This window comes from Brachyhypopomus gauderio, chromosome 6, assembly GCF_052324685.1.
Source record: "Brachyhypopomus gauderio isolate BG-103 chromosome 6, BGAUD_0.2, whole genome shotgun sequence".
In the NCBI taxonomy this organism is placed as follows: domain Eukaryota; kingdom Metazoa; phylum Chordata; class Actinopteri; order Gymnotiformes; family Hypopomidae; genus Brachyhypopomus; species Brachyhypopomus gauderio.
In genome coordinates, this window is record NC_135216.1 from 6,274,141 (window position 1) to 6,293,607 (window position 19,467).

The 19,467-nt window shown below is 42.9% G+C and overlaps 1 protein-coding gene across 1 annotated transcript; it reads left to right on the forward strand.

Moving 5' to 3' along the window:
* Positions 1-19,401, forward strand: ppp1r1b (protein phosphatase 1, regulatory (inhibitor) subunit 1B). Its single transcript, XM_077008295.1, has 5 exons — positions 1-439; positions 10,495-10,578; positions 10,799-10,874; positions 13,126-13,245; positions 16,493-19,401. Exons 1-5 carry the CDS (start codon positions 326-328, stop codon positions 16,627-16,629), a joined length of 531 nt encoding a protein of 176 aa, XP_076864410.1. The 5' UTR covers positions 1-325; the 3' UTR covers positions 16,630-19,401.
* The last annotated feature ends 66 nt before the right edge of the window (positions 19,402-19,467 follow it).

The following is a 19,467-nucleotide window of genomic DNA, read 5'->3' on the forward strand; positions in this document are numbered from 1 at the left end:
CGTACGCTCTTTCTGACTGCGTGAGTGTGTGTGTGTGTGTGTGTTGTGAAATAGAGAGCAGAGAGAGCTCGGGGGAGAAAGAGACTTTTCAGAGAAGGAAGGAGAGGAAAAGCAGAAATCATTTGCACTTTTTAAGTGTAAGTGGAGCAGAAGAAGCGGAAATAGGTGCCTTGTCAGACAGACGAGAAAGAGAGAGAGAGAGAGAGAGAGGGAGCGTTGAAAAGAGCCGTTTTGAATCTGGCCGGGTATATGTGTGTGGCGGCAGTCTGTGGAGGAGGATTTGAAGGGTATTTCTAACTGTGTGTGAGGGGCCGAGTGGAGGACCATGGAGACCTCGGGGCCCGGGGACCTCCACGTGGGAGCCAAAGAAAGAAAGAAGATCCAGTTTGCTGTGCCCTCATCAGCGCCCACACAGCTGGACCCACGGCAGGTAGAGATGGTAGGTGACACCGGTGAGCCTATGTTTCACATACACACACACACACACACACACACACACACATCGTGTGTGTCCAGGTCCGCGATCGCTTTGAGTGACGTTTTAAAAGCTTTTCCGTGTCCTACAAGCTGGTACCAGCATGTCTTTCGGGGTTTGAAAAACATCTCGCTTTTTTGTCTGGGACAGAAATGCCATCTCATACCCAGACGAGTGGAAATCCAGTTTAGCGCTCTGGGTTTTGCGAGCGGCTCAGCGGGATTTGCTGGGTCTCGGGGAGAACGTTCTGTAATCTTCTATTTTGGTTTGTGCTGTGCGGAGGTAGAGTAAAACTTCCTTGTAACCCGTGTCTGCCGTGTCTCTCTCGAAAGCTTCCATCACCATAGCACCACCCTTGATACTTTAGGACTTTTACAAGTTACATGGTCAACAAATGAACCCCCACCCCCACCCCACAAGCCCAACCCCCATACGGTTCTGATGTGCCATGGCTATTGCTGTCGTTATTTGCGGAACTCTATCTGGGCTGGTTTTCTGCAGAGCTGTGGCGGTGACTTGTATTCTTTTTGCAGTCGCACATATCTGCCTCTGCAACTAACACGCAGGTTCATGATTCCTGGGCTTGATTTCTTATATTGGACTCCATTTCTAAAAGTACGTATGGGTGCGTTCATGGCCATTCGATTCTGTAATAAATGTCACACCTACACACCAGGAGGCATCTTTGGTGTGACCTGTATGCAAATCCAACAATGCACACAAACATGAGGCTTACATACCTGCAGCTAGATGCTACATTAACAAAGGGAAACCAAGTCGGCGTAGCAAGGATTCACCAGCACAGTGAGCGTCTCGCCCTGGCGTAACCTGAGGTCGGTACTCAGCAGGACATGATGGCAGGAACCATCACTCCTTTCAAATCAGTTACCGTGTCAATAGTGTGTTCGCATGACATCATGACAAGAGCAATACAATTTCTGTTCAATTTGGTTCCTGTCCAGTTTTTTCACCTTCTTCTATTATTATTACTTATTTGATGCTTTCAGGTTACTCCTGTAATACTTTCATGTCACGACCACCCCTCAGTGTACCGTTTCAGACTGATCACATGACTGATCACATGACTCGGAGGGTGTAACGAGTGACAAACCACTCCACATCACCTGGATCAATGGTTGTTCCATGAAGGAAATCACTCATAATGTAGTGCTGGTTTTTGGTGGTGTTGCTGAATAGATTAGAAGATTTTAGCCATCAGTAACGAATGTGACAAACTCTTGAACAAAAATTCACACATTACTATGAGCCTCAAAGTCACTGAGAAGAGAACTAATACTGAGGCCTGCCCATAAACAACGCTGTTTGACCAGATATTGTTTTTGAAACAGTCCGAGTTGCACTGATTGACAAAAGTCCTTGTCCTTGTGCAAAACGTTTCGAAATAAAACACTAACTGGGATGAGTCCGTTCATAAATAACTGTTTACGAAAACCGAGAGATGAAAATGACTTTGGCACAACAAAGTAGAAATAAATAGAACACTTCATCATGAATTGACACCCAAATTAAAAGACTTGTGTGAACTAGCGGCCTGTACCTACTGAAGTCTTCAGTAGAGCTGACTTTTCAGTTCAGATCATCACACCTCAGCCACATATGCATGAACATATCGAATATGCTTATTGTTCCAGCATGCTATTCTCTAGTAATCATAATTATCCCTGAAGGTGAAACTCTGTAAGGTTGTTTTGTCATAGATAAGAGATTGCAATGCTTACAGCCAGCAAGTTCCAAAACAGCACTACAGATAGTACAGCTCTAAGGCCATTCTTGAAGCAAGCCAGACGTAACCGTATCCCTTTCGGAGGATGCCAGATCTGCCCACATCCCTCCCAGAGCATGCTTGATGTACCCGTATCCTTTTTCAGGGAATGCCAGATCTGTCCGTATTCCTTCTTAGAGCATGCCAGATCAGCTCAATATTCCTCTCAGAGCATGCCAGGTGTGTCCATATCCCTCTCAATGAACGTACCCATATCCCTCCCAGAGCATGCCAGGCACACCCATTGTACCTTACATTAGGTAATGCTCAATAGTGCAATAGTCCTGTCTGGACTGTTTGTATAAACCTGGTATTATTTTCCCTGTTTTCCTGGCATGATTGTCTGTGAATGCAGCTTTGTGCTGTTTACCTTTAAACTCCCAGTGTGCGTTGGACTTTAATGGCTTCTACAAATATTTGTTCCGTTTGCCTAAGTATATTATGTTGTTATGTGTAATGGTGTGTCAAAGCACTGCTTTTCCTGAGGGGTGGAGTCACCAATGAGCGCACAGTGGACCGATTTAGTGACTCTGTTGCCGTTCAACATAAAGTGACCCATCTGTGTAGCTAGTTCAGATGTTTCAGTAAACTGCATCCTCTTTGTAACACAGCAAACATTTGTTCAACGTGCCTTCAATGTGGGACATCTCAGATATGAAAATCAGATCATCTTTGAGCAGACATCTTTGAGGAGACATTTTTAGCTCTCTTTGTTCGTTTTGTCCAAAGGTTTTGTAAGTTTTAGGGTGCCTGGTCTGTTTTGGATTTCACCCTAGTAGTGCCCATTTGTAGATTATCTTGGTTGTGTGTGTGTGTGTACACGTGCACTTGTGCATGTGCATGCTTGTGGGTGGGTCTATGTGTATGTTTAGACGTGTGTATGACTTGTGTTTCTGACTGTACGTGTGTGTGTGTGTGTGTGTGGCTGGGCTGCACCAGCTCCCGGTCCTGTGCTATATTAATTTTAGTCCCGGTTAAAGTGGGTCACCCAGGGAGCTGGTCTCTGCTGGGCCGCGCAGGAATCGGGCCAGCGGCTTCTTCACGCAGAGCACATCCGCAGGGACATGAAGCCGTGGACAAGTACAAACAGCCGTCCAATAAGGCCAGATCATCAGAACGTTTAAACACGCCCCCTTCCTTTCATCTGCACCACACCCTGCCCGCCCTAAAGCTTCTGTGTCACCACAATTGACTCCCGATCTTATCTACCATGTGAATTTGATTATAAACAAATGTCAGACAGGAACGCCAAGGGGGTTGAGACGACGTTATGATAACGTTACACTGGAACGTTGTTGGTTACTCACAGAAAGCCGATGGCAGTTTTCCATGATTAAGCACGAGTTGCCTGGAGGTGGTGTGAGATGTATGTGTCAGCTGTACACAGCAGAACCCCTAGAATCAACACCTACATTGTCTATTTAGGACCGGCTGGACGTAAGCGAGCGCTGCATGTTGCAGATTTCACCAGCATATTTCTGTTTCTGTTTGTATTTGCCGTGCAGCGGGCAAAACTGTTTCCTGCACATGACATCGCCGCGGTAGTGTCAAACCGAACGCAGTCAAAACGGACTCGCCACATGCTTGTTCCTCTAGGACAGGGGTAATCAATTAAATCTTTCCGCGGTCCATTTTTGGCAGATAGCTCAGACCTTAGGTCCGGCGAACGAAAGTTGTTGAGCGGGGGGGGGGGGGGCGAACGAAAGTTGTTGAGCGGGGGGGGGGTTGACGTAACACTCAAATGGGTGGTGAACGTAACACTCGTCTGAAAATAAATTCTCCGTTTTAAAATATAGTCTCCCGTTAAAATTTTTTTGGCATTTGGGTCCGTATCCAGTTAATCAGGAATGTGATTGGGTCCGGACAGGACGGCGTTCAGGTCCGGATCCGGACCGCGGTCCGCCATTTGGTGATACCTGCTCTAGGACTTCATTAACATGAAGTCAAGTTCGATAGTTGCCGTAGCAACATCAGTGTAATATAAATAAAGGATACTGAAGTAAAGAAGGTTTTAGGATGAGTCTCCAGCGTTATGGACTGGAGGAGGCATTAGATCTGGGGGATAACCCTACCGTCGGGTGTGATGTGCTGTATCCTACATCGGCCAGACGAACACAAACTCTCAGATGTATGGTCAGCGTGGAACAGTCTGTGAGCGTCTGGAAGCCTCTAGAATGTTGTCTGGTCGTTTACACTCGTCCACACTGGTCACTTTTTTGTGCTAATGCAACGGAAGCTGTTCACATTCGAATGTCAGGGGTGTGATGTTGGCGCTTGTTTGACACAGGAGTGTGTGTGTGTGGCAGTCCCTCTACTGATACACTCTATTCATTTACATGTAGTAGTTTAACTACATATTTAACTACATCAGCACAAAGACGTTTTCAGTGCCCAGAATGCCACACACACTGCCCTGTGTGAACTGGGCAAGCTGCTTTGGGCAGTCCTAATGAGGCCTTGTGTACAGGTGAACGGTGTCTGAGCAGTGTGTGAGCTCCAGGTGAGCTGTGAGAGCTCCAGGTGAGCTGTGTGTGAGCTCTGTTCACAGGCACAAGCCCTCAGGGCTGTGTTCTCCCAGTAAACGGACCATATGTGTCCCGCTCTGCCTGCAGACAGAATGACGTCAGGTAAAGCTGATATTTCAGATGTTCTGTAAAATCTAAAGTTTTATATAGTTGTCCCAGAGTTTTTGCGAACAAGCTTCTGCCTTTTAGTCAAATAAGATTCTGTAAAATTCTTTAAGCTGGTTACTCTCCTGTTTTCCTGTCTTGTTACCAGCTGCTTCCTAATGGACATGATATTTAATGTTTTTCATGAAATAGCTCCTGCTTCATAGAGTGTGTTTACTAAAGTCTCTTGCTGCCCTGTGAAAGCACACAGACACAGACTTTGCTTCTCTTATTCGTGCTGTCTGTTGCGCTGATATCAATGTCACAATGTGATCTTTGGCCTGATGACTGTTGGTACACCAGAACGCCCCGAGACACTATCGACACACATTCCTATCAGACGCACGCTCCAGCGATCGTGCACACATACTGGACACAAAAGAAAATCGTTTTCTAATTCCAATACATGCACAGGATGCTGTATATATTCAATCTCATTATATCTTTCAGCTTATGGTGGATCAGTGTTTCTTATACGGGGCTTTTTACACATAGAGACATTTCTCATAGCATTTTACAGAGTATGAGTGGCTGTTTGACCCAAGCAGCCTGGATAGGTGCTCTCTAGCAGGAAACACTGCCTCGCTGGCTAGCAAAGTGGAATTCTGGGCAAATGTTCAAGGTTTCGTTCAGATAGTCATGTGTACTCTGGTGTAGCAGCAAGAGGAGTAGAACTGTTATGAGTTGGACCCGTTTCACTAAACGCTGGAACACAATCTTACAGCGCTTCATAATCCTGGAGCCCTGCCTATCTTTTCAGAAGCCTTCGCCATGCACAAGACTGTAAAGTGTGTGTGACCCAAGGAGACTGACGAACAAAGCGTGGAGTTGGACCACACAGTGGGCCTGTAGCTGTGCTCATTTGCATAAGGCTAGCTATAAATATATCATTAATTGACCAAGACGACGGCTATCATTTATGCATAATTCACGTCTCCATAAAGCTGCCACTTTAAGCCTTTTGAATATTAAATTACACTAATCCATCTTCGTGGTTTTGCTAGTCATCACCCATTCGTATTATCAGGCATAATTGAATTGGTAAGAATGACAGGAGTATAGCAGGAACACTCTATGATTGGAGATGGATTGGCGATGTAAGTAATTCAGAAGGAAGAGGGTGGAGTGAATCACAGAACAGTACTGAACAAACCATGCTGACGTCTCAATATTTCAGCACGTCTGGCCAGAGGCCACTGAGAGCTGGACAGTGCCAAAATATTGTGGCCAGAAATGTATATTACACAGACAGAGTATCCAAAACTATTTGCAAGGAGTTAGCATACAAACACATTCTTACCATCAAATAATATATTTAACAAAAGGGAAAATAAACTAGATACATGAATATTATCACATATATTTATATATCTGAATACCACTATTTCAAAGCCTGTCTAATGCAATTGTTCACTACCCAAAAGCCCGTCATAAAATTTGCCTGATATTCATAACTTCTAACTGCTCAACCCAAATAGACACAAAGTGTCAACCCTATATCAAGTATTAAAGAATAGTAGTTGTCAAATTGTAAAGAAAACATTAAAATGAAATCCCTTTGAAGGTCTGTTTGGAGATTAGTGAATGATTTCATTCTGACCCCAGGTCAGATACCCTATGTCCACTGCTGGCAACCTTTGGAAATCTGTACTCTACAAATCTGTGAAGGGACTTTGCTCCTGCCTTTTACTTTATTTTACTTTACTCAGTTAATTCTCACTTATCTGCACCAAAAATATACGCATATGCCATGAGCTATAGCTAAAATATTTAGAAAATGACTCATGACCCTCATGACTTTCCTTGGTATTCAACCACTGTTCATTCACAAATAAAAATTTATAAATATGTTTCATATTCATAACATAGCAGCATAGCAACCAATGAACTGATTTAACTTATTTAGCCTTTCCCCCTAAAACAGGGTGTTTTCAGGTTTATATTTAAATGTGGTTTATATATAAGGGCATATATTTTCTAATGCAATTTGTATGGAATGCATGTTCAATCATCAGCATAAAGAAAACGGAATGCCCTGTACAACAAAATAAGGAACCTCAAACACCCCTGTGCAACACTGAGAACACAGCACAATGTGGTAATCGTATTTTGTTGTGTAGTCTGTGGTTTAGAAAAAAAAGATTCTTTATGAGCAAGTTAGACGGTAAATATTTTAATGAAAGAATGCAAATGAGATATCTGGGGTCATGTATTTTCTGAACTCAGGTTCATGTAAATATGCTATAAATATTATATTTGTCTTGTGTTGTAGTGTCTCTGTGTGTGTGTGTGTGTGTGTGTGTGTGTGTGTGTGTGTGTGAGGGAGAGAGAAAGTTAAAATGTGCTTTTTGCCATACTTTTTTAATAAGCTAGGTCATTTGCAAGCATAATCATGCAGTTTGTCTCTGAGGTACAGACCCAATTAGACTTGAACTATGCCCACAGCAGTCACATAATGACAAAAACTATTCTATTTCATCCACCCAAAATAAGCACAGAAAGGAATGGAAATGTTTTTTTAATGGGGAAAAAAATATTGAACATTCCATTAAATTCCATTTAATGATTCCATTGCAATTCTATGATTGTGAAAGAAATGTATGTTGAATCAATATACTATGTCTACAAATGAAAAGAAAAAGAACATTGCTTATTTGAGAAAAGCAGTGATATTATGGAGGTCAAATGTTTGAAACAAAAAATGTTAATCTTAGATAAATATATTCCCTACTGTGACCATATGGCATGTTGTAGTGCAAGTCAAATAAATAAAGACAGTGTGGGACGTATTTAAAGTGACAGTGTAGGGAAGGATAGTGCAGCTGTTGAGGTGTTCAGGAGGGAGTCTGGTGCAGGATGGTGTTCAGGAGGAAGGTAGAGTGAGTCCAGGTCACTGCCCTTCAGACGGCTGGTTCTGCCTCGGTACCATCTGCCAGATGGCAGCACTGTGAAACGGACTCAGCAGGAGTGTGAAGAGTCCTGGATAATCCTGCACACATTCTTCTCACAGCAGTTCCCCTGGTGATAAGTGAGAGTGCTGAGCCAGGGGCTGGTTCCCCCACCCTCCGGAAGGCCTGGCAGTCTGATCTGGTGCCGTGACCCCGACAGACTGCAATTCTGCTGTCGAGGATGCTTTCTATAAGCTGCGAAGGATCCTGCAAGACACTATTGCACCTTCTTGAAGCCACAGAGTTCGCTGAAACATCTCTGTAGGACGACTGTGAGAGAGAGCATCCTCAGACACATGTCAGATGGAGGGCTAAGGAGAAGTACATCCGCAGGTCTGTTAGGGAATCAAACCAACAGGAAGGGGCTGCTCTATCACCAGAATATTGATATGAGTTATTATTCAATGCTCTAATTAATACTAGGGTAACAGGGTGGTAAGTCAAGCATGCAGGCCCAGAAGCTTTTGTGAGTGGTCCCTTCTTGGAGAGCCAATCTCACATCATTCCCGAACGAGATTAGCATCTGACGGTTAGCTAGAGACACCGTGTTGCTCGTTGTTTCAGTACTGCCAGCCTCAAATTTCAAGAAGTTGTTAAGTGTGGCTGATGGTGAGAAATCAAGGACACTGGAACTGCTGGACCTACAGAACTGGTCTTGCTTTCTGTACAGGCCCTGCTTCCCTAACTCCGTCTCTGCTTATGGTGAGGTTCTTCCATGCGTGAAGATCATCTTTGTCGTTAGACCTGAAGGCTATGTTGAAGGTTCCATGAACCATGTCGGCCTCACTGTTTTCATATGTGTCGTGGTTTGACTGTAGTCCTGACCCCTTCCAGTCGCTTCATTAGAAACAGGCCTGCTGTGCTGTTTGGAAACCTGAGGGTATTGCCCCGTGGTGGTGGTGGTGGTGGTGGTGGTGTCTTATTCTTTCAGTCTTTCATACGTTGACAGTGGAAACAATGAGATATGATCGGATTACCCTACATGGAGATCTATGGTGGATTTGTACACACGTTCAAGAAGGGTAAAAAGGCTGGCACTTTAACACTAGATACTCCAACTCCAAGTATTCTCACATAAAAAAACATTCACATACCACTTAATTGCAGTATCTTATATATATACCCAAGGAAGGTCATCTCTTGGCCTAGAGCTACTGTAGATGCAGCCTTATGCTATTTAAACAAGATAGATCCGTAACCACGGGGACGGGTAGAACCGGGTAAGGCGAGACGAGGTGAAGAGCATAATTATGTTGCCATGTCCCTGATTTCCCAGGCCCTTGTGTTTCCAGATAACTATATAAATTTAGGGACCATATGTTTAGGACCATATATTAGATGATATATGATATATATAAGAATAGAAACACTCTGTCCAAGTTAGACGCTTATATACAGTGTGAAAGTTCCCATGTTTAAAATAAGTTGGTAGGTGATAATTTTGGTATTGCAATATGAGCTTTATAGTATAAAAAAAATCTAAATAAATCTCATCTGTCGTCTCTGATCCATTCTGAGGTAGAGCAGTGGGAATATGGTTGATGCCAGGTTTGTGTAAACACTAAAATACAGCAACATACAGTATCTCCAAAGCTCCTGGGGTCTGCTGTGTTGTCCAGGAAAAGCAGCATCTCCACGGCCTGAATTCCCCCTCAGCTTCTCTGGCCCTGCACAGCGGCCTCCAACACATGCCGATCCAATTTTCCAGCGGTTCTGTCGTCTCATGTTTCATGGTCATGCGTTTGTGGTTAGTGAAACACCTGGTCAGCCTGAAGAGTTTACAGTTAACCCTCGAGCAATTCCCCAGGCACCATCACGATTCGCAGCTCGCTGTTTGCTTTTAAAACCGTCATGTTTACTTGTGTTACCACAGCTCCTTGAAGATCATGCCACGGAGATGCTCGGAGAGGTGAGAGAAGGGTGTAAGCTCTCATTACCAGTCAGATTGAGTGTGCTGTGGAGAAGCACATGCAGTGAAAAACAAAGCAAATAGATTATAAGTGTTTGGGTGGTTGGTTGGTTGTTTGGTTTGGTTTGGTTGTGTACGTTGGTTGGTTGGTTTGGTTGATTGTGTATGTTTGGTTGTGTTGGTTGGTTGGTTGGTTGGTTGGTTAATTGGTTTGTTTGGTTGGTTGGTTAATTGGTTTGTTTGGTTGGTTGGTTGGTTGGTTAATTGTTTTGGTTGGTTGGTTAATTGGTTTGGTTGGTTGGTTGGTTGGTTAATTGGTTTGGTTGGTTGGTTGGTTGGTTGGTTAATTGTTTTGGTTGGTTGGTTGGTTTGTTGTGTTGCGACTCAGTAGTTGATGTGCATCACACTTGTGCTTTATTCATATGACTATGAACGAATCCCTCTGGGAGTTTTATAGTCTGAAGTTATGAATGTTGTATTTGGAGCCAGAGTCACAGTATGGGCCTCCAAGCCCCAGAGATGGACCTGCTCACGGAGGAGATGTGGTCCCACTCTTAGGCAACATATTAACCCACACAGCTCTTCATCATGTCCTGAACAGCCAATAAACGGTGCTCAGTGGATTTGATAACCAAGCTAATAACACATTTTAGTCACAATAAAAAAATATTACTTCTAGATATATTTCAAATCCTTTTGTCACTTTGTAGATACGTCGACGAAGACCCACACCAGCAACATTATTTAGAGTAGCTGACCAATCGTCTCCTGAGGATGACAACTCCACCCATCAGGTACGACTGCAATTCAGCCGGCCCACACAGTCAACTGCAGTTCACACAACACTGGACACAAATGTTACAGGTGTACATATTAAACACGAAGTTTGCTTGTTTATATCTTTCTCCTGACTGACCTCTCCTGACTGAGTAATATGAGAATGACTTGGCATTCATTCCTGCTGCTGGCATTACTGATTGACCTGGTCATTCATTGGACTGAATATCCTTACAGTGGGTTGTTGGCGAGAATGGTGTCCTCAAACCAAAGAGAGTCAACCCAAGTGTCTACCAGCCACCTTCACTAAAAGGTATGTGTGTGTGTGTGTGTGTGTGGGGGGGGGGTGTATATGCAACTTTGCTCTTTTCTATGATTTCGCTAAGCTTTGCTGTTCTGATTCTGTGTTACAGTCCACCAGCTTTCTTGAGCTTTAGGTCTGTGCTAGTCCCTGTTTTATTATGGACATTTTTCAATTTAATATATATGTGCATGTGTGTGCATGCGTGTGTGAGAGTGTGTGTGTGCATGTTTGTGTGTGTGTGTGCACGCGTATGTTCATGCATGTGTGTGTGTGTGTGTGTGTTTGTGTTAGATTAAGGACAGTGACAGCTGCAGTGGCTTTGAGTCCATGCAGGTCTGGAAAATATGGTATTATGACAATACAGCTGCAACACACACACACACACACACACACACGCACACCCACTCACAAACAGATGCAGATTCATTTTGGAATCCAGTCTCTCAGTAGGGTCTGTAGACCATCCTTCAGCCAAGGCCATTTTAGAATGCAGACGCACACTAAGGCACACACAGACTAGCTTGTGTTTGAAAGCTGTATCTCATTAGATTAGCCCTTCCGCTGTGTGTGTGTGTGTGTGTGTGTGTGTGTGTGTGTGTGTGTGTGTGGCGGAGAGGAGACAGCAAGTGGAATTACTTTGCTAGGATTTGTTGGAATTCCAAGAATGTGTATTAGTATTGTTTTGTTTAAGTTTTATTTTATCTCAGTATAACATGTCATGATCATGAACCCGTATGCTGTCCATTGACTCCAGCTGCAGAAAAGGCTAACACAGAAATAGAGCTATAGAACAGAAATAGAACTATAGAACAGAAATAGAACTATAGAACAGAAGTAGAACTATAGAACTATAAATATGGACTACTAAATGGAGGATGGGTTCCCTTTTGAGTCGTGGTCCTCCCAAGGTTTCTTCCTAATCCCCACCTAGGGAGCTTTGCCTTGCCACAGTCGGCCCTGGCTTGCTCATTAGGGATATGGACCCATGACATTTCTAATGACATAATAAAAGATAATAATACCTTCGCATCATAATTTGGAACAAAATTCATATTCTTGCTCAGTGTGTAGGAAATTGTGCAATGACCACAAACGAGTTAAATGAGGTGATTTATATATTTAGCGCTCTTTCCTGTACGGTTTATGTAGGCGTATAGTTCTGTTGTAGACTGCATGACTCAGGATAAAGGGGAGACCTGCTCAGTGCTGAGTCTCACCTAAGATAAGAGTCTGACTCAGTTTATGCGCTGTTAGCATTCCCTTTTGTCAGTCCCTTGGCATTGAAAAACCTAGTAACTAACATTAGACATAGACTCCCTCTGTTTTTATCACTGTGCATGCTTAGTTAGGAGGCCATCTGGTTTAATTTAAGAAAGTGAGCTGAACCCATTGTAATTTTGATCATCTTATTTTAGGGCTACCTTAAAGTGAGCTCATATGTTGCTGATTCATGCCATTTGATAGAGTGTTTTAGTGTGTTTCCAACACTACAGCCACACTACGAACCAGCGTTTTCCCAAAAGAGACCGTACACAGAGACCGTACACACTGAAAACAAATGTTCGACATGGCTAAAGGAACAGTTTATCCAAACCACATTTCAAAAAGAAAAAAACAACCCTTTCTTCTCTCAGTTACATTCTTAGTATCCTTCTGGAACACACACACCAGGCACACACACACACACACACACACACTCCACACACACTCCACATGTGAATCAGGTCAGTGGCACACATACAGCCTTTAAGCTGTGCCTAGGAGACAGTGAGTTAATGTGACTTCACGTGCCTGGTTATCTGGAACATGCTTAGACTTGGGAACGCAGAGATACGTGGCGGTGAAGAGGCCACGCACCTGGTTTAACAGATTAAACTCTCAAACGGTGAGATTATTAAGCCAACCTGAAGCGATGGATGCAGTATCAGGAGTGGTTAAGGTGATGTTGGCTCTCCTGTGCAGTCCTGGGTGAGAATCAGACAGCTCACACCCCGTGTCGTACTGCTTGTCCTGTTTGTCCTGTTCCCAGCCTGCATGGCTTCCTGCCTGTCTCACTGCTTACCTGTCTGTGGTTATTGTGAAATTTCCTAGTGGTACTGTATTAAAGCCATGCGTGTGGCTGGCATTTTCCCTTGTGTTTTGGGTATACCTGAATCCCCTGTTTGTGTCTGTCCCTCTATGGATGGGTGTGTGTGCGTATGGATGTGCGTACATGTGTGTGTGTGTGTGTGTGTGTGTGTGTGTGTGTGTGTGTGTGTAGCTGTTCAGCAGATGGCTGAGGCTCAGATGCAGAAGTTGGGTGTGTATACTCATATGGAGGAGGAAGGGGAGGAGCCATTAGAGGCACTGGAGGAGGAGCAGTTATTAAGCTGCCCTACTGGTAAACACCACCACACACACACACACACACACCAGTCACTACCACCACACACACACACACACACCAGTCACTACCACCACACACACACACACACCAGTCACTACCCCACACACACCCCAGTCACTACCACACACACACACACACACACCAGTCACTACCACACACACACACACACACAGACCAGTTACTAACACACACACACACACAGGCCTTCATAGACCAGTCACTACCACCACACACACACACACACACACACACACACACCAGTCACTACCGCACATACACAGACCAGTCACTACCAAAACACACACACACACACACACACACACACACACACACACACACACACACACACACACACACAGACCAATGTCACTACCAGACACACACAGACATACACAGATAGTCATAATATACTCATGGGTATGTTCAAAGCATCTCATCTCTATCATGTGCATTTATCAGCTAATTTGTATCACACTCAGTGCGAGTGTTGCTGCTGCTGTTATCATGGTCCATATGATTGTGTGGAGAGGTATAAGCATTCTGAAGTGTGCAGTCCTACTTTGAAAGACATGACTACAGCAGCAGCGTAGAGTGAGTGTCAGCTCTAACATTTGCCATGGATATTTTCATCATGGTCATCAGACACCAACACCTCGTGGATGTGTGAGAGAAAATATAATCAAATAATAATTCTGCACTCCTGGATGTTTTGGCCATCATAGTCACCATCACCGTCTTCATCATCATCTTTACCACCATCATCATCATCATCATCATGTTCTTCATCATCATAATCATTCACCATCATCATAATCAGATTGGAGACAACAGCGTGCAGGCCGCCACATGTCCCTAGGCTAATGTAGACCTAGTGTATAGACACGGAGCGATATTGAGTTTTTTAGAAATATCTTTGTTGGTGGGAAACGATGAACCCTCAAAATGGTTCATCACTACTGACCCGTACTTGCAGTCAGCCGCGGCCAAGCGGCTACGCAGGACGCATTCCTCCTCCAGACCAGTCATGACAATGAGCCAACTGACCATTTCTGATATTCACACATTGGAATTTGTCCTCCACATTTAACCCATCCGATCAGTGAGAAGACACAGTACACACCCAGAACAGAGTGCCTTGCTCAACAGTACACGACCGAGCTAGAATCTGAACCCACGACTCTCCAGTCACAAGACCAGTTCCCTAACCACCAGAGCAAATGTCTGTCACAGGCCAAATGCTTCATTTTTGCTCAGTAATCTTCTGTTTCCCATGAGGAGAACAAAGGGAACACAAAAAAACATATTTTTCCACGACACATGTAAGATCACTGAAGGTGCCCGTAATCTGAGGACCACCAGCAAGTCTCTCCACACACACATACATCACATCAATGCAGACAGAAGACGTGAGGTCAGTGAAGGTCAGTGAAGGTCAGTGAATGAAGAACACAGAGGTTGCGTTTGAGTGTCGTATTTAAACAGTAACATGTAACGTCAGAATATCTTAACATTTTAGTGGTTCAAAATCTTGGGGTTGTTTGTGTCCTGTGATTGTACTTCTGTGACTGCAATGGAGGTTAAAGTTCTCCATCTCTCTTCCTCCCCCTCGGTGACTGTAACAGAAAACTACGCCTTAGAAATCCTCTCAGTGGGCCACTGTTGCAGTCTGTTACAATGGTTAAAGGTTTGAGATAGCAAGGTGAATAGAAGATACTTTTTGAACATGTAACATGCATAATTCTGAAGGCCAGAGGTGAGTTAGTCTCTTTAACCAGACTTTTTAAAATGGTGGTTTGCTTCATCCTCGGGGTCTTCAAGGTGGTGGGGTGTGGTTATGTAGTGTTCCTGCTAAAACAGCCCTATTCATGCACAAACAGTCTAGACTGTGTTTCTGACTGCTTATGTCAGGTCATTTCTTGGCAGTGTAAGCATAATCCCTGTGCTGTATGTGCGTTTCCCAAGGGTCCCCCCTCCCCCCAGTGTATACTGCATCATTCTCCCTGTGTTCACCCTACCCCAGCTTCCCACAAGCCCCTTCGTGAGCTGACTGACGTGCTTTTCCTCCAGGGCACCTTTAAAATAACACCACAACCACCCAGGTGTGTCAGAGCACAGAGAACCAACTTACACAGCGTCCAGTGCTGAAGAATACAACCTTCTTCTGTAGCATTCACCATATTTGAATTCCTCGGCACGAGGAGCGTGTTTTTCGATATGAAAGTGTCACTCCAACGTAGTGTGACATTGCAGAGAATGACAGGTTGCTTGTAAATATCACTGTGAACCAGTTACACCGGTGGAGGTTCATGGTGAACTGATTTAGCTTCTCTGGCTAGTGCTCAGCTAGGAGAAGCAGAGAACATCTCTCCTGGTGCTCGTTCCTCATCTCCACCCCAACGGAAACTCAAGATAGGTGAAGGAGTCCTGCTGCTGTGTGTAGACGGGACACGGGCTCACGGTGCTCCCTCTGCACACCATTTAAAGGTGGAGACAGGAAGCTATAATTAGCTGTGAATTTATGCAGCCAAAAGTGGTGTAATGTTCTCCTTCTCCACTCTACACACAGAAGAAATGAATGTCAGAATTACACAGCAATTTTTTTAAACATACAGGCCATTCTTCTTGCAGCAAACGTACACATAAATCTATTCATGTTTATACAATTCTATACAACGCGTAGGTGTTTCACTGGAATACCATGAAGCAATAGGCTGTAGTTGTTATTTCTGACCAGTATTGCAAAGGCGTCGTGAAGGTTGGTGATCTCACGTGTGTCACGTGTAGTGCGCCATGACGATCAGGAAGAAGCCGTCCTGAGTGTTGTGATGAGCTACAGCGCAGCTCCCATCAGTAGCAAGAATATGGGCAAAAAGTCAATTCTAATATCCACAGGAGCACGTGAAGTTTTAGTTCTGTTCACTAACCTTATGTGTGTGTGATATTTCATGAACATTTAAATGCATAACACTAAATATTAAGAACAACTGTTAGTGGTTGTTGCCCAGAATAAGTAATCTTCTCTGTAATGTAGGCTAAATCATTCTTTAAATGTACATCACAAGTGTAACTTTAAGCCCAACAGTGTTGGGTGTGTTATCAGCAGACTCACCCTGCCTCTCTTACCTGCCTTGGAGAATCTGCTCTAACGCAGGGGGTGGAGCTAAGGGCTGGTAGCTCCTCCTGCCTAGAGGCTTTAACCAATGCCGTTCCTGTCTGTTTTTAACATCTGATCCACAATCAGCTCCACAGGCGGACATGAGCAAGACAGACGACCAGTCAGATTCGAGCGATCCGAAGGTCGTAGAGCAAACTGAGGAAGAGGATGAGGAGGATGGTGAAGCAGCAGAGGACGAGAGCAGACATGCGGATGCAGAGTAACACACAGAGATGAAGAAGGAGAGGGAGAGAAGTCATCCTTAGGATCCTTAGTGTGTGTGTGTGTGTGTGTGTGTGTGTGTATGTATGTGCATGCATGTATGTTTGTGTGTGTGTGTACGTGAGTGCAGTTTTTGGCAAAATTCCCAGTTTCCAATTCTTACTAAGGCTTTTGCAATTAACTATAAGTAATAACTACAAAGTAAAATTTCAGTGTGTATAGTGTCATATTTTTATTAAGATCCCATCTGCAAATGACACACTCATGCAATAAGCAGACGACTGTTAAAATGTCTTTTCAAGATATCAGATTACATATGGGTTTATGAACTCAATCAGTTAAGTTCAGAGATTTCAAAATTACAGCAATAAATTAAGATCATCTCCTCTTTGCCCCTAGTAAAATACTACATCACCAAATGTGGGTCGTTCTTTCCAAGAGGTCTTTTTCCAGTGTATTTTAGTTTAACCGCCTGGGGACTGAATTAGATCCTGAAACTAAATATGTTAAATTAGAGAAGAAGAGAATTTGAGGTGTGTTAAGTATAATAGTAAAAAAGGTGAAATACAATACACACATCGTTACTGTTCAATGACAAAATGCAGAAAAGGTTCCAGGCGTTTGACCTCTTTACTGAAAAATAATACATGAATCTTTGTATTTAAAAACATGCTGAATTAGTGTCAGAATTGAATACAGTGCATGTTAAAATGTAATCAAGGCACAATTATTATTGCTTTTCACAACAAACATATATGCCTCATGGAAATGTAATCATTACAATGATCATGGTGAAATACAATGTATAGCCTACATGAGATTTCATTTGATATTTGTGTGTTTTGTATTGAATAAATTAAATGGTAAATTTGTGTCAGAACTGAATGCAAAAAAGCTTGAAATCCAATAAATTCAAAACTATTGAATTCCACTGTGTGCTACCGTGCACGTCCATAAAAACCACCACATGCATCACTGCAGGTCAGTCTGGAGCAGCGCGTCTTTCGTGCTACAATCAAACGTCACCACTGTCTAATCGCATCGCGATAAAGAATTAGGAGCATTTCCCACGATACGAATCAAACACACCACAACAAACAACAAATCTGGCCGATGTTTGTGAGAAGCCCTTAATGGCCTTGAAGAAAGCATGTCTAAAGTCGCTCGTGCAGGTCGCACCAAGAATTCATCCGCAAACGCAAAGAAGCATCACATCGGCGGTCTAACATCATATAACTGACCTGCAGTTATGTGTGTTGATGTGTGAAAACAGTACACAGTGGAATGAAATGCAGTTTCGAGTTGATTGCATTTCAAGTTTGTTTGCATTCAGTTCTGAAACTAATTCACGCGCGCAAGTTTTTCTGTTAAGAATTCGAGCAACGCTGAATCAGCGCAGTGGATCTGCGTCCGTGTAGGACGTTTCCGCATGTTCAAACGCTACATGTGCACTTCGCATGTCATTGTGATCGTTGTAATGATTGCGTTTCGATGACGCATATATGCTTGAACTGGAAACCAATATAGTTGTTGCTTGATTACGTGTCAGAGTTTTTCAACATAGTTTTTAAATGCAAAGTGTATTGTATTTCAGACTATGTGGAATCAACACTGCAACTACTACTACTTCTACTAGTAGATAATAATAATAATAGAAATAACAAAATAGTTGTTGCTTTCATTCTGGTACTTATTTTGCATATTGTCATTAATGTCAAAAACATAATGTTAAAGGTCTATTGCATTTCATTCTTTCAAGATTTTAGTTTGATTCATCACATTTTTATTGCTTTATATGTTTTTATATGTTATATTTTGAAATAATGGATTTAAAGACACTATTTGGCTTGACTTTTGAATTGAAATATTCAAATAATGTAATTTATCTTATGGCCAGCAGATGGCGGAAGGTGATAATGCTAAAACGATTTGGCAATATTAGAGCTGGCATTCTGAGCAGCTATCACATTTTACATAATTCTGGGAATATACAAAAACATATATTTTTTTGTTTATCATTAAAAATCATTATTATTATTAAAAAACACAATAGAGTACTACAAATCCAGACATCTAGAATTTAAGACTAATCTAGATTTTGGGAAAAATCATCCTGTACTTTTTTCATAGTATGATCACAACATGAAATTATGTATGTTTTTCACTTTTAGCAGCAAAATCTAAGCTATTTGGAAGCTATAGCAGTTTTACTAATAATTCCATTTTGTGCCTAAATCTGTTGTAACACTTAACACTAAGCAACACTTAATCTGGATTTATGCAGAGAGGAGTTTGACCAGATTAGGAAGTAAATGATCTGATCTCAGACTGCAGGTGTTTTTTCAGTGGAATAAAGAAATAAAGAAAGAATACAAGTGGAAGCACAAAGTTGGTCATCTGTGTACTATAAATCTAGTCCCATAGCCAACCACACACACATGCGTACACACATCTGAACCAAGTGCTACTCATCTACTGCTGGAACCCTGTAGCAGATTTATAAAAGTATGTTAGTACATCACCTCATACCATGTACATTGTTTTTTGTTGTGTGTGTGTGTGTGTGTGTAGGAGATATTGTGCTGAACACCCTAAAATGTATCCCTGTATTCCCAATTTGTGCCAGGATAGAGCACACAGAGAATATGGATGTGCCCAGGCGTTCCATAGTGTAGGGCTTTTCTTTGGCTCCTACGCTTTTCCTTACTCACAATATCCATGTCATCTCAGATGTAATCAAAATAAGAATAAATGTGGCAGTTTTTCTTGTTGAATCCTGAATTATAAGCGAAAAGTACTTTGTGTTTTTTGCTGTGGTCTAAGTGCGTCTCTGGCCAGCT